Source organism: Talpa europaea (genome assembly GCF_964194135.1).
Source record: "Talpa europaea genome assembly, chromosome: 4".
Taxonomy (NCBI): Eukaryota; Metazoa; Chordata; class Mammalia; order Eulipotyphla; family Talpidae; genus Talpa; species Talpa europaea.
Window position 1 is genome coordinate 70,758,842 of NC_140070.1, and position 12,218 is coordinate 70,771,059.

Here is a 12,218-nt window from a genome sequence, read left to right on the forward strand (position 1 = left end):
AGCCTCATACAGTTTATTCAGATGCTCTTCCCATTTCATCACCACTATCACCATCTGTACACTCTCTTACCCCCAACCCAGGGTGTAAGGAAAGTTATTTTGTGGAAAAATCTGTTAAGCTTTTAAAAATCATTAAAATGGTGAGTGGGGGATATTTGTCTTGTTTAGTTTACTGAAAGAATGGACAATGGCAGATGTAATTTTTTGTAATGTTAATTTTTTAGAATAATTACAGCTATGTTCTAAGGAATTCACAATATTTTTAGTGAAGATTAATACATCAACAACTCTACAGTTGACCATCTCCTTTATTCTGTGTCTTCACTTTCTAAATTTAGATAGATGGTATTTTAGACTTGTAGAAACTCAGCTTTATTTAAAATAAAATTTTTAAATTGTCCGCATATTTTTTTCATACTTTGCCTGACTTGGGCAGTAATAAATCATTCTTGATATATATAAATTAATAAAGTTTGTGAATATAGGTCTGTAATCAAAGGACATTGTGCCTACTACCCCTTCATAGGAAAATTAATTTGAAAATAAGATTGGCCATGATGACAATATTAATTTGCCATAAAATCATTAAATTGTTATTGGCTCCTTTGAAAGGGAACTATTTAAAAAATTTTCCCCAGCAGCATTGATTTGTTTGGAAAGTATACATTTGTTTATATGTATTTGTGTATATGTGTGTATATATGTATGTCTTTGTATTTGTGAGATTGCATCAATTCCTATTTGTCATACCTAAATACATAAAATCATGACAATTTTCAGTTAAGATACATATAATTCCTTTCCTTATATCCTGTTTCACTACTTGGTTCTTTTCATTTTGAAAAAAAAAAAAAACAGTTTAACTTCTTTCTCTAGGCTTAAAATTTTAAGTCTCTATTTTATAAAATTTCTTTTAAAATTAACTTCTTTCTCTAGGCTTAAAATTTTAAGTCTCTATTTTATAAAATTTCTTTTAAAAAATTATACTACTCTTTTCACAATGAACAATTATATAAAGGTTAATACAGTCATATTTTTTACACATTTGACAAAAGTAATTTGTCCTAATTTATGAAAGAAAAATCTAATGGGTTATAAATTGTATTAATCTCTGTGAAAGTGGTAAGATAAATACATGAAAACTCTTCAAGATGTTTTTCACAGATGTTGACCTACAGGTACAAGAGTGAAACCTGCATTAGTAGATGAGTGGCTACAGGATGTTCCATAAGTTGGTGTCCAGTAGTAGTGTTTTTTCAGGCCATTAGATACTTCTGCAAGATACACACGTCCTTCTACCACATATGGCCCCACATCTGTATTGTCTGGTTTTAGACGGCCCATTTCAATTAAGTCTGAATATGCCTAGAATTTTTTAGAAAAGAAACCATGTCATTAAAAAAATAGTATATTCATTTCATAGTACTGAAAATTATTTTGATATCCAAATTAATTTGCAGTTTAAAATATTCTGAGTAGTACTGCTGAATTTATTATTTTCCAGGTGTAGACAGATTTTTATTCATTCAATTCCATACAATGAAATTTTACTTTGCAAATTTTCTAAGTTTTAGTTATTAGACATGTTTTGTTAGTTTATAACTCCCAGAGTTAATAGCTCTGTATCACCTATTTTTATTTTTTATTTATTTTTTTAAATAATAAATTTTATTTTTATATTCCCCCATACAATTGCAAATCCCCCATTCTGACCCCAATCCCTCCCCTCCCACCCCCCACCCCCCAAAAAGTGGTTCATAGTTTTTTGTTGATTTTGATTTTCACTTTCTTATAGTTATTCATTTTCCTGGTCCCTTATTTAAGTTTTCTAGATTCCTGCAATGAGTGAGACCTGTATCACCTATTTTTAGACAGAAGGGCTATGGTTAAAATTTTACAGTCCTATAGGGGTTCTTAATTGAAAAGGGAGGTCTATATATACATTTAAAGTTCTGATGATAGGGCCTCCCTCGTGGTACAAGGTGTTAAGACTTCAACATATGAAGCTATCCTCAGCCACTGCAGCACGAGTTCGCTCCTCGGCCAGGGAGCTACTCACAGGGCACAGCACACCTGACTCGCCGCTGCTGCCCTCAGCAGTGTATTTCAGTCAATCTGCCTCTTCTGTTCCCCACTCTGTCTCTGGTGAATCCTCTCACCTCCCCCCACCTCTGTCCTGAACCCCAGTTCTTGTGTGCATAAATAAGTAAATCTTTAAAAAACATAGTTCTGAAGATAGGCAGGGTCCCATTCCTCAGAAAAATAAACAGCCTCAGATTTTAGTATATAACTGTATGGAGTTTATGAATCCCTGGAGGCTAATCTAGAGTTAGACTCAGAGAGACAATTCCCAGAGTATAAGATGCTGGCCTGGCTGGTTGCCTAATTTCCAGATTGTAGAATTTTCCTTGTATGTGTTATGGGTCATTGCTATCTATGTAAGGGCATTATTACAAACATGTTGAACTGATTTGTCAGTAAGGTTGTGACTATGAAGAAAGGCATAAATTTAGACAAGGATTTAAAGTAGAGTTACTTTCTGCTTTAGCTTGTTATTTGTTCCAAACTCAACTTACTCAGCTTTTAGTGTGTAGAACTACTAAAGGATATGGATGTTTTTTCTAAAATTAGGATTTATTTTTTATTTATTTTATTTTTTTAAACATTTTTTTTTTTAAAGATTTATTTATTTATACAAGCACTGGGTATAGTCAGAAGCGCGGGAGGGTGAGAGAATTCACCAGAGCCAGAGCAGGGAGCAGAGCAGGCAGAAGGACCAAAGTACACTGCTGAGGGGAGCAGCGGGCAGCAGGAGAGGTCTGAGCGCCATGTGGGACCCTCCTCTGGTGGCCGGGGAACAGCTGGGGATCAAACCGGTGCTGCAGAGGCCGCGGGCAGCTTTGCAACCCAGCGCTCAACCACTGCGCCACCGGGGAGGCCCCATAGGATTTATTTTTTAAACAGTAGTGTACTACTTTCTTAGTGGTAGAGATTTTAGTCATTTCGCAAATTTTGAGAACTTTAACATCTTTTTCTTCATTTTTTCCAAATGAAACTACTTATTGTTTTTGTTATGAAAGTAGTATGAAGTGCTCTCTGTACTTACATAAACATAGTAAATATTCTAAGAGTTTGTGTTATAGCTCTCCAAATTCTGTGTTGTGGTTTATATTGGGGAACAGAATGGAGATTTGGCCACATCAAATTCATAATAAGTCAACGATCGTGAATTTTTAATTTTGGAGGAACTGGGGCTATTTAACTCACAGGTCTTTATACTAGTATGTGGAATCTTTTATCTTTGGCTATTTCATCCACAAAATGTTCCAGTAGCTAATTTTTAGGACTTATGTTTAAACTATCAAAGCTACAGCTTTGATCACTCTGTAAACATTCCTAAATGTAAATAATATCCAGCGTTATAAAGAAGTTCCCAGAAAAAGCCTCATGAAAAAAAAAAAACACTTACCACACATGTAGCCTCATCAAATTTGTTTCCCCAAATATAGATATGAGAGAATATGGGATTTGTTTTCATTGACTGTGAAAGTGCAACAAGCCCTTCTCCTTCTATGCTGTTGCTGACAATTGACAGCCTACAGAAAAACAAAAATAACTCTGGAAATCAACAGTTCTGCAAAGAGAATGCATAAGCTAGCAGCAACAAGTATTACAAATACTTTATTGTGAAAAGTCAACATTCTTCCTCAGTATGTAATGGTCAAATACTGGCCATGTCATTGCTAAAACTCAAAAAACTTAATTTCCTAACTGGATGCTTCCTGTACCTAGTAGAACTATCTACACTTTAGAAACTGACTGTTGTTTTGTATTATTTAGTCATTGTTTGAGGTGAACTGCAGATATTTTTCAGGATAAAGTCATCCAAATAGATTTTATTTAAGTCTTTGATTATATTGAATGATTATGATTTTTCTGTTAGAATTCAGTAAAAATAATAAAAGCAATAAGAATTTTCTCATTAACCTTAAGTGATCATAGAGTTAGTCTAATTTTTAAATATTAAATTTTGAAAAACAAGAAATTGAACTCATTAGTACTGAGTTTCCATATTTCATCATGAGTATTATGAGTTAGGAGGTTTAAAATTAGTAATCCAAAAATTAGTTTTTAACTATTATTTTGAATAAATATAAAACCATACTAACGCTTTAAGACTCCTGTTGTGTGCTGTGAGTGATTCACTGAGATAGTTTGCTCCTGTATTTTCTATTCTGTTGAAAGAAAGATCTATTACTTCCAGGGTAGTGTTGCTTTTCAGTACATCAGCCAAAAACACCATGCCATCATGAGTTATTTTATTGCTGGGAAAGGAAAAAATTTATATTTGAAAATATGAAGTATTATTCTTTTATTCATATAGAAAATATGTTTGAAATTCTGTAATACAGTAATTTCTATTTTAGTGACGATTTTACTCACTCAAAAAAGTTAGCAAAAAATTGCCATAAAATATTGCTTTCATTCCAATTTATGCAATTAAATTGCTAACTCAAGTTATTAGGAGATAGTTGTATAAATTAAATAAATACTGAGACTTAGGGTGAAAAGTTGACAATGAAATCAATATAACAGAGCATTCTACGTAATATGAATACATGGATTATTCCCATGATGTAACTTGAACTACTAAATGTGTAAATAACCACTTACCAGCTGACATCAAGGTAACGTAGACTACTGTTCAGATACAGTGCATCACATAACTGTTTCATACCACAATTTTTAATACCATGCTTACACACGTGTAGTTCAACAAGGTAGTGATTTTCTTTCAACATGTGGCTGAGATGAAATGTAGACTCTTCCTAAAAATAAATAAAATTTTTCTAAAATATAATTTTGAAGCAGTATACATTTATTGCAAACAGGCTGTTATTTAAATTAGCTTTTCAAGATCATATCCGTTAAGACAATTAGTCAGCAAGTCTGCATATGTTTGGGCTGGTTTTAAAAATAAAAACCATCTTTGTCACACATGATATCTTAAATACCTTACAGAGAAGCAGCAGGCACTTACAAGATGTAGTAACTAAGTAATGAAAGTAGGCGGGGCTGCTAATAGTTTTAGAGAAACAATTATTCCAGAAGTAAAATAAAAACAACTGGTTCCTGGCAGAAGGCTCCTTGCAGAGCCAGAGGTGAGCTGGGAAGTTCACCCATACCAGGCCCCTTCTGGCAAGCAGTCTGAGCCCAGAGGGGGAGCAGGCACCCACAGCTGGGGCAGACCCGGCGTGCAAGGGAGTGCGTCCCCTGCATCACCATCTTAGAACAGGGACCTTTCTTCAATAAAGACTGCTTGAAACTGGCAGAAGGCTCCCCACGGAGTCAGAGGGGGAAGATTCCCTGCTTAGTCAGAGGTGAGCTGAAGGCCCCCACAAGCCTGGTCCCACCTGACAGGAAGATGGACCCCAGAGGGGATCCAGTTTTTTTGGAACCCAGAGTGCAATCCAGCTGCCCCACATCTAGGGAAGTTTGTGGGACTTCAAGATACACCTTTGTAATTAAACACAGAAGGAGGAAATATTCTGTGACAGCGACCATTAACATACTCAAAGTACCACAAGGAATCCAAATAGGAAAAGAAGAAGTTAAACTATCACTATTAGCAGGTGATATGATAATATACATAGAGAACCCCAAAAACTCCACAGAAAAACTAATTCAACTAATCATCAGTTTAGTAAAGTGGCAGGATACGAAATCAACACACAAAAATCAGTACCTTCCTATACACAAACAATAAATCTGAAGAAGAAGAAATTAAAAAAAAATCTCTTTTATTATCAAAACAAAAAAATCAAATACTTGGGAATAAATCTAACAAAAGAGGTAAAGGACCTATACAAAGAAAAGTATAAAACACTGTTAAAAGAAATAGAAGAAGACACAAAGAAATGGAAAAACATCCCCTGCTCATGGATTGGAAGAATTAACATCAAAATGGCCATCCTACCAAAAGCAATATACAGATTCAATGCTATTCCAATAAAAATTTCAATGACATTCTTCAAAGAAATAGAACAATTATTGATGAAATTCATATGGAGCCACCAAAAGCCCGGAATAGACAAAGCTCTTCTGAAAAAAAAAAAGAAGGGAACGGAGGCATCACTCTCCAGACTTCAAACTATACTACAAAGCCATAATCATCAAACCTTCATGGTATCGGAACAAGAACAGACACACAGATTAATGCAATTGAATAGAAATCCAGAAATAAACCCACAGATTTATGCTCAACTAATATTTGACTAAGGAGCAAAGAACATGCATTGGAGCAAAGAAAGTTTGTTCAATAAATGGTGCTGGGAAAACTGGGTTGCTACATGCAAAAGAATGAAGCTTGACCACTACCTCACACCATGCACAAAAACCAACTCAAAATGGATTAAAGAATTAGACATAAGACCTGAAACCATAAAATAGAAGAAAATATAGGCGAAACACTACATGACATGCACCTCAAAGACATCTTTACAGATACATCACCCAAAGCAGTGATAGTGAAGGCAAAGATAAACAGCTGGGACTACATCAAATTAAAGAGCTTCTGCGTTGGGGGCGGAGCAACATGGCGGCGAGGAGACGCTGCGAGTAAGATCTCCCATTAAAAAAAGTTAATAGGGAGGAAAAGCGGCAGGTCCCAGTGAGAACTGGGACACGGAAGATAAACGGGTGACTCCAGCAAACTACCCCAAGAAGAAAGTGGCCATAAAAAAGGACTAGAAGGGAGGAAAGCGCAGAACCCTGCTCCCCTCCCCCGCCCACAGAGTTGGCACTCTCCGACCAGCAGAGAGGAGGAAAAAAAAAAACAAACTAAAACGACCAACAAGAACAAACTACGCAACAAGCGGGACTGTGAGTGGAAAGGAACTATTTCAGCCACCACACCCCATGAACGGGAGCTGTGGAGAACCCTGCAGGATTCGCCGCGGAGGTGAGCTCCAGGCGCCATTAAAGAGAGCCCCCCCGCCAGGAGGAGACCAGCACCAGCACACAGCCCTGGGCCGCCCGGTAAGCTTGCGCGGAAAAGCGGCGCGCTGGAAAAGCAAACGCGGATCGGGATCGGGATTGCGCGGAAACTTTGGAACTGAGACCCGGGGCACGAAATTAGGGGCGTGGGTTCCCCACAACGGTGGGGCACAAGGCAGACACAGCACCCCAAAGCCGTTGAGGTTTACCCTACCATTCCCGCTCTGTTCCCTGTCCCACGGGGTGGAAAATCAGCTCCCCAAGGGCTCTAGGAGAGATCTCTGGCGCCACCTAGCGACTTGAAACCAGCAGAGGCTCCTGGAGGAGCCAGTGGCCAGCTGGGGAGTTAGCCCACGCCGGGCCCCTTCCGACCAGTAGTCTGAGCCCACAGGGGGAGCGAGCACCCACAGCTGGGGCAGACCAGGCACGCAGAAGAGTGTGCCTGAGACCGGACGCGCAGGGAGTGTGTCCCACATCACCATTTTAGAACAGGGACATTTCTTCAGTAAAGACTACCTGCAGAGGCTTCCTCAGGAGCCAGAGGTGAGCGGGGGAAGTTCGCCCACGCCAGACCCCCTCTGGCCTGCAGTCCAAGCCCAGAGGGGGAGCAGGAACCCACCGCCGGGGCAGACCAGGCGCACAGGGGAGTGTGTCCCCATATCGGCATTTTAGAACCTTTTTAGAACCATTTTAGGGACCTTTCTCCAGTAAAGACTGCTTGAAACTGACAGATGGCTCCTGGAGGAACCAGAGGGGAGCAGAGAAGCTCACCCAAGATGCCGGCCAGTCCCAACAACACAGTGTCCCAATGCATACGGCAAATTAGAAAACAGACAGTAGGGACTAGAAGAACCACACGCAACCTAGCAACTCCCCAGGGAAAAAGCACACCACAAAAAGAAAACCAGCCCCCAGATTGAAACGACAGTAACTTGGAAGAACTTCTGAGCCTTCCAGAAAGAGAATTTAAAATTGCCGTGATTAAAAAACTGACAGAAGTCATAAAGGAAAACAATTACAAGGGAAAAATAATCAACGATCAGAAGAATGAAATTGAGTACCTAAAGAGGGAAAACAATGGTCAGAAGAATGAAATTGAGTCCCTAAAGAGGGAAGTAAAAGAAATGCAGGAGATCAAAGAATTAATGGAAGAACTAAAGAATTCTGGGAAAAGCAATGAAAGCAGAATAGATGAAATGGAAGAACAAATAAGTTCTCTTGAAGACACAGAAATAAAAAGAACCAAAACAGAAAAGGAAAGAGAAGTACAAAGGAAAAAGAACAAAGAAAGACTTCGGGAACTATCTGACTCCATGAGGAAAGGAAATATAAGAGTTATAGGAATACCAGAAGGAGAGGAGAGAGATGTAGGAACAGAGAAAATATTCAAAGAGATAATTGAAGAGAACTTCCCAAATGTGAAGAAGGAGCTGAAAATTGATATACAAGAAGCAAGAAGAACACCAAACTTCCACGACGAAAGGAAAAATACAGCAAGACACATAATAGTAAAGCTCCCAAGAATCCAGGACAAGGAAAAAATAATGAAGCTGGCAAGAGGGAAGAAACAGATAACATTCAAAGGAAAGCCAATCAGGCTGACATCAGACTTCTCCGAAGAAACACTACGGGCAAGGAGAAAGTGGAGAGACATAGTCAACAGACTCCAAGAAAACAGATGCCAACCAAGAATACTCTATCCCGCAAAGCTCTCCTTCCTCTTTGAAGAAAGAATATGGACCTTCCCAGACAAACAGAAACTTCGGAATTTCATTACAACTAAACCCCCACTCCAAAAAATACTACAAGGAGTCCTAAAGCCAGCACCTCAGAGGGACGAATAACAATGAAAGAAGGCCAAAAAAAAAAAAGGTTATTAAAAGAATAAATAAATAAAATCAAAGGAAAGACAAACACAATGGCAAATACAGATGCTAACATATCAATATTAACTCTAACTGTAAATGGACTAAACTCTTCAATAAAAAGACACAGAGTTGCAGCCTGGATTAAGAAACAAAACCCAACCTTTTGCTGTCTCCAGGAAACACATTTAGCTACAAAAGATAAAAATAGGCTCAAAGTTAAAGGATGGAAAACAATCCTACAAGCAAATGGACCAAAAAAGAAAGCAGGAACAGCTATACTTATATCAGATAAAACAGATTTCAAACTCAAAAAGATAAAAAGAGACCCCAATGGTCACTACATTATGATCAAGGGGACAATACTTCAAGAAGAAATAACACTCATTAACATATACTCACCAAACGAAGGAGCACCAAAATATATCAGACAACTGTTGTCCTCTCTGAAAACAGACATCAGAGAAAACACATACGTAGTGGGAGACTTCAACACACCACTATCAACAATGGATAGATCAACAAGACAAAAAATAAGTAAAGAAACCAAAGCTCTAAATAAGGACCTAGCGCAATTGGGCTTAACAGACATCTATAGAACACTAAACCCCAAAAAAACGGAGTACACATTTTTCTCAAGCGCACACGGATCATTCTCCAGGATCGATCACATACTGGGGCACAAGACAAACATCAACAGATACACCAAGATTGAAATCATATCAACCATCTTTTCTGACCATGAAGGCATCAAACTAGAAATAAACCATAAAAAGAAGGCAAGGAACTTTCCTACCTCATGGAGATTAAAAACCACACTACTGGAAGACCACTGGACTAATGAGGAGATCAAAGAAGAAATTAAAAAATTCTTTGAATTGAACGACAAGGAGGACACCAATATCCTAAATGTATGGGATGCAGCAAAAGCAGTAATAAGAGGAAAATATATAGCAATAGAAGCTCACATCAAGAAACAAGAAAGAACTCAAAGAAACAACCTAATCTCGAAGCTCAAAGATCTAGAAAAAGAACAACAAAAAAACCCCAAAACCAGTAGAAGAAAAGAAATAATAAAAACCAAAGCAGAAATAAATGAAATTGAAACTAAAAAAACAATCCAAAAGATCAATGAAGCCAAGAGCTGGTTCTTTGAAAAAATCAATAAAATAGACAAACCCCTAGCCAGGCTCACAAAGGAAAAAAGGGAGAAAGCACAAATAAACAGGATCATCAATGAAAGAGGAGAAATCACAATGGACACAGCAGAAATCAAAAGAATAATCAGTAACTACTATGAACAGTTATATGGAAACAAGTTTAACAATCTAGAGGAGATGGACAAATTCCTACAACTCTACAATCACCCAAAGCTAAATAAAGAAGAAACAGAACACCTAAACAGACCAATTACAAGCAGCGAAATTGAAATAGTAATCAAAAACCTCCCCAAAAACAAAAGCCCAGGACCTGATGGATTTACAAATGAATTCTACCAAGCATTCAGAGACGAATTAGTGCCTATCCTTCACAAACTCTTCCAAAAAATTGAGAAGGAAGGGACAATACCAAACATGTTCTATGAAGCCAACATTATACTAATACCAAAACCGAACAAGGACAACACAAAAAAGGAAAACTACAGGCCAATCTCCCTAATGAACACTGATGCAAAAATCCTCAATAAAATTTTAGCTATCAGAATCCAACAATGTATCCATAAGATAATTCACCACGACCAAGTAGGATTCATTCCAGGGACACAAGATGGTTTAACATCCGAAAATCAATCAACGTTATCCAACACATCAACAAAAAGAAATATAAAAACCATATGATAATATCAATAGATGCTGAGAAAGCTTTCGACAAAGTGCAACACCCATTCATGATAAAAGCCCTTGAAATTCTTGGGATACAAGGAACATACCTCAACATCATAAAGGCCATCTATGACAAGCCAACAGCCAGTATCATTCTCAATGGTGAAAAGCTGAAAGCAATTCCATTAAGATCTGGAACAAGACAAGGATGTCCACTCTCACCACTGCTTTTCAATATAATACTGGAAGTCCTAGCCAGGGCAATAAGACAAGAGAAAGACATCCAAGGAATCCAAATAGGAAAAGAAGAAGTCAAACTATCACTATTTGCAGATGATATGATAATATACATAGAGAACCCCAAAAACTCCACAGAAAAACTAATTCCACTCATCAATCAGTTCAGAAAAGTGGCAGGATACAAAATCAACACGCAAAAGTCAGTAGCCTTCCTATACACAAACAATAAATCTGAAGAAGAAGAAATCAAAAAAAACATCCCTTTTTTTATTGAAACAAAAAAAAATCAAATATTTGGGAATAAATCTAACAAAAGAGGTAAAGGACCTATACAAAGAAAATTATAAAACACTGTTAAAAGAAATAGAAGAAGACACAAAGAAATGGAAAGACATCCCCTGCTCATGGATTGGAAGAATAAACATTATTAAAATGGCCATCCTTCCAAAAGCAATATACAGATTCAATGCTACTCCAATCAAAATTTCAATGTCATTCTTCAAAGAAATAGAACAATTATTGATGAAATTCATATGGAATCACCAAAAACCCCGAATAGCCAAAGCTCTACTGAAAAAAAAAGAAGGAAATGGAGGCATCACACTCCCAGACTTCAAACTATACTACAAAGCCATAATCATCAAAACGGCATGGTATTGGAACAAGAACAGACATACAGACCAATGGAATCAAATAGAAAATCCAGAAATAAACCCACTGATTTATGGTCAACTAATCTTTGACAAAGGAGCAAAGACTATGCATTGGAGCAAAGAAAGTTTGTTCAATAAATGGTGCTGGGAAAACTGGGTCGCTATATGCAAAAGAATGAAGCTTGACCACTACCTCACACCATACACAAAAATCAACTCAAAATGGATTAAAGAACTGGACATAAGACCTGAAACCATAAAATATATAGAAGGAAATATAGGCAAAACACTACGTGACTTGCACATCAAAGACATCTTTACAGACACATCACCCAAAGCAGTGATAGTGAAGGCAAAGATAAACAGCTGGGACTACATCAAATTAAAGAGCTTCTGCACAGCAAAAGAGACAATAACAAAAACAAAGAGAAACCCCACCAACTGGGAGAACATTTTTGCACACAACACTAATGATAAAGGACTGATCACAAAAATCTGCAAAGAGCTGATGAGACTCAACAACAACAAAGAAAATAATCCGGTCAAAAAATGGGCAGAAGAGCTAAAAAGAAACTTCTCTGAAGAGGAAATGCAAATGGCCAACAGGCATATGAAAAAATGTTCAACATCACTTGTAATTA

General features: G+C 37.4%; 1 protein-coding gene across 1 annotated transcript in view; it reads right to left on the minus strand.

The window, feature by feature from the left end:
• Positions 1–1,111: 1,111 nt before the first annotated feature.
• Positions 1,112–12,218, minus strand: part of LRRC34 (leucine rich repeat containing 34) — a gene marked incomplete at its 5' end in the record, with an annotated part of 31,174 nt that continues 20,067 nt past the window's right edge. Inside the window, 4 exons of the mRNA XM_084232628.1 lie at positions 1,112–1,365; positions 3,470–3,596; positions 4,170–4,325; positions 4,675–4,829. Of these exons, the coding sequence (XP_084088754.1) occupies positions 1,159–1,365; positions 3,470–3,596; positions 4,170–4,325; positions 4,675–4,829 (645 nt within the window). The 3' untranslated portion in view covers positions 1,112–1,158. The remainder of the gene's footprint in view (positions 1,366–3,469; positions 3,597–4,169; positions 4,326–4,674; positions 4,830–12,218) is intronic.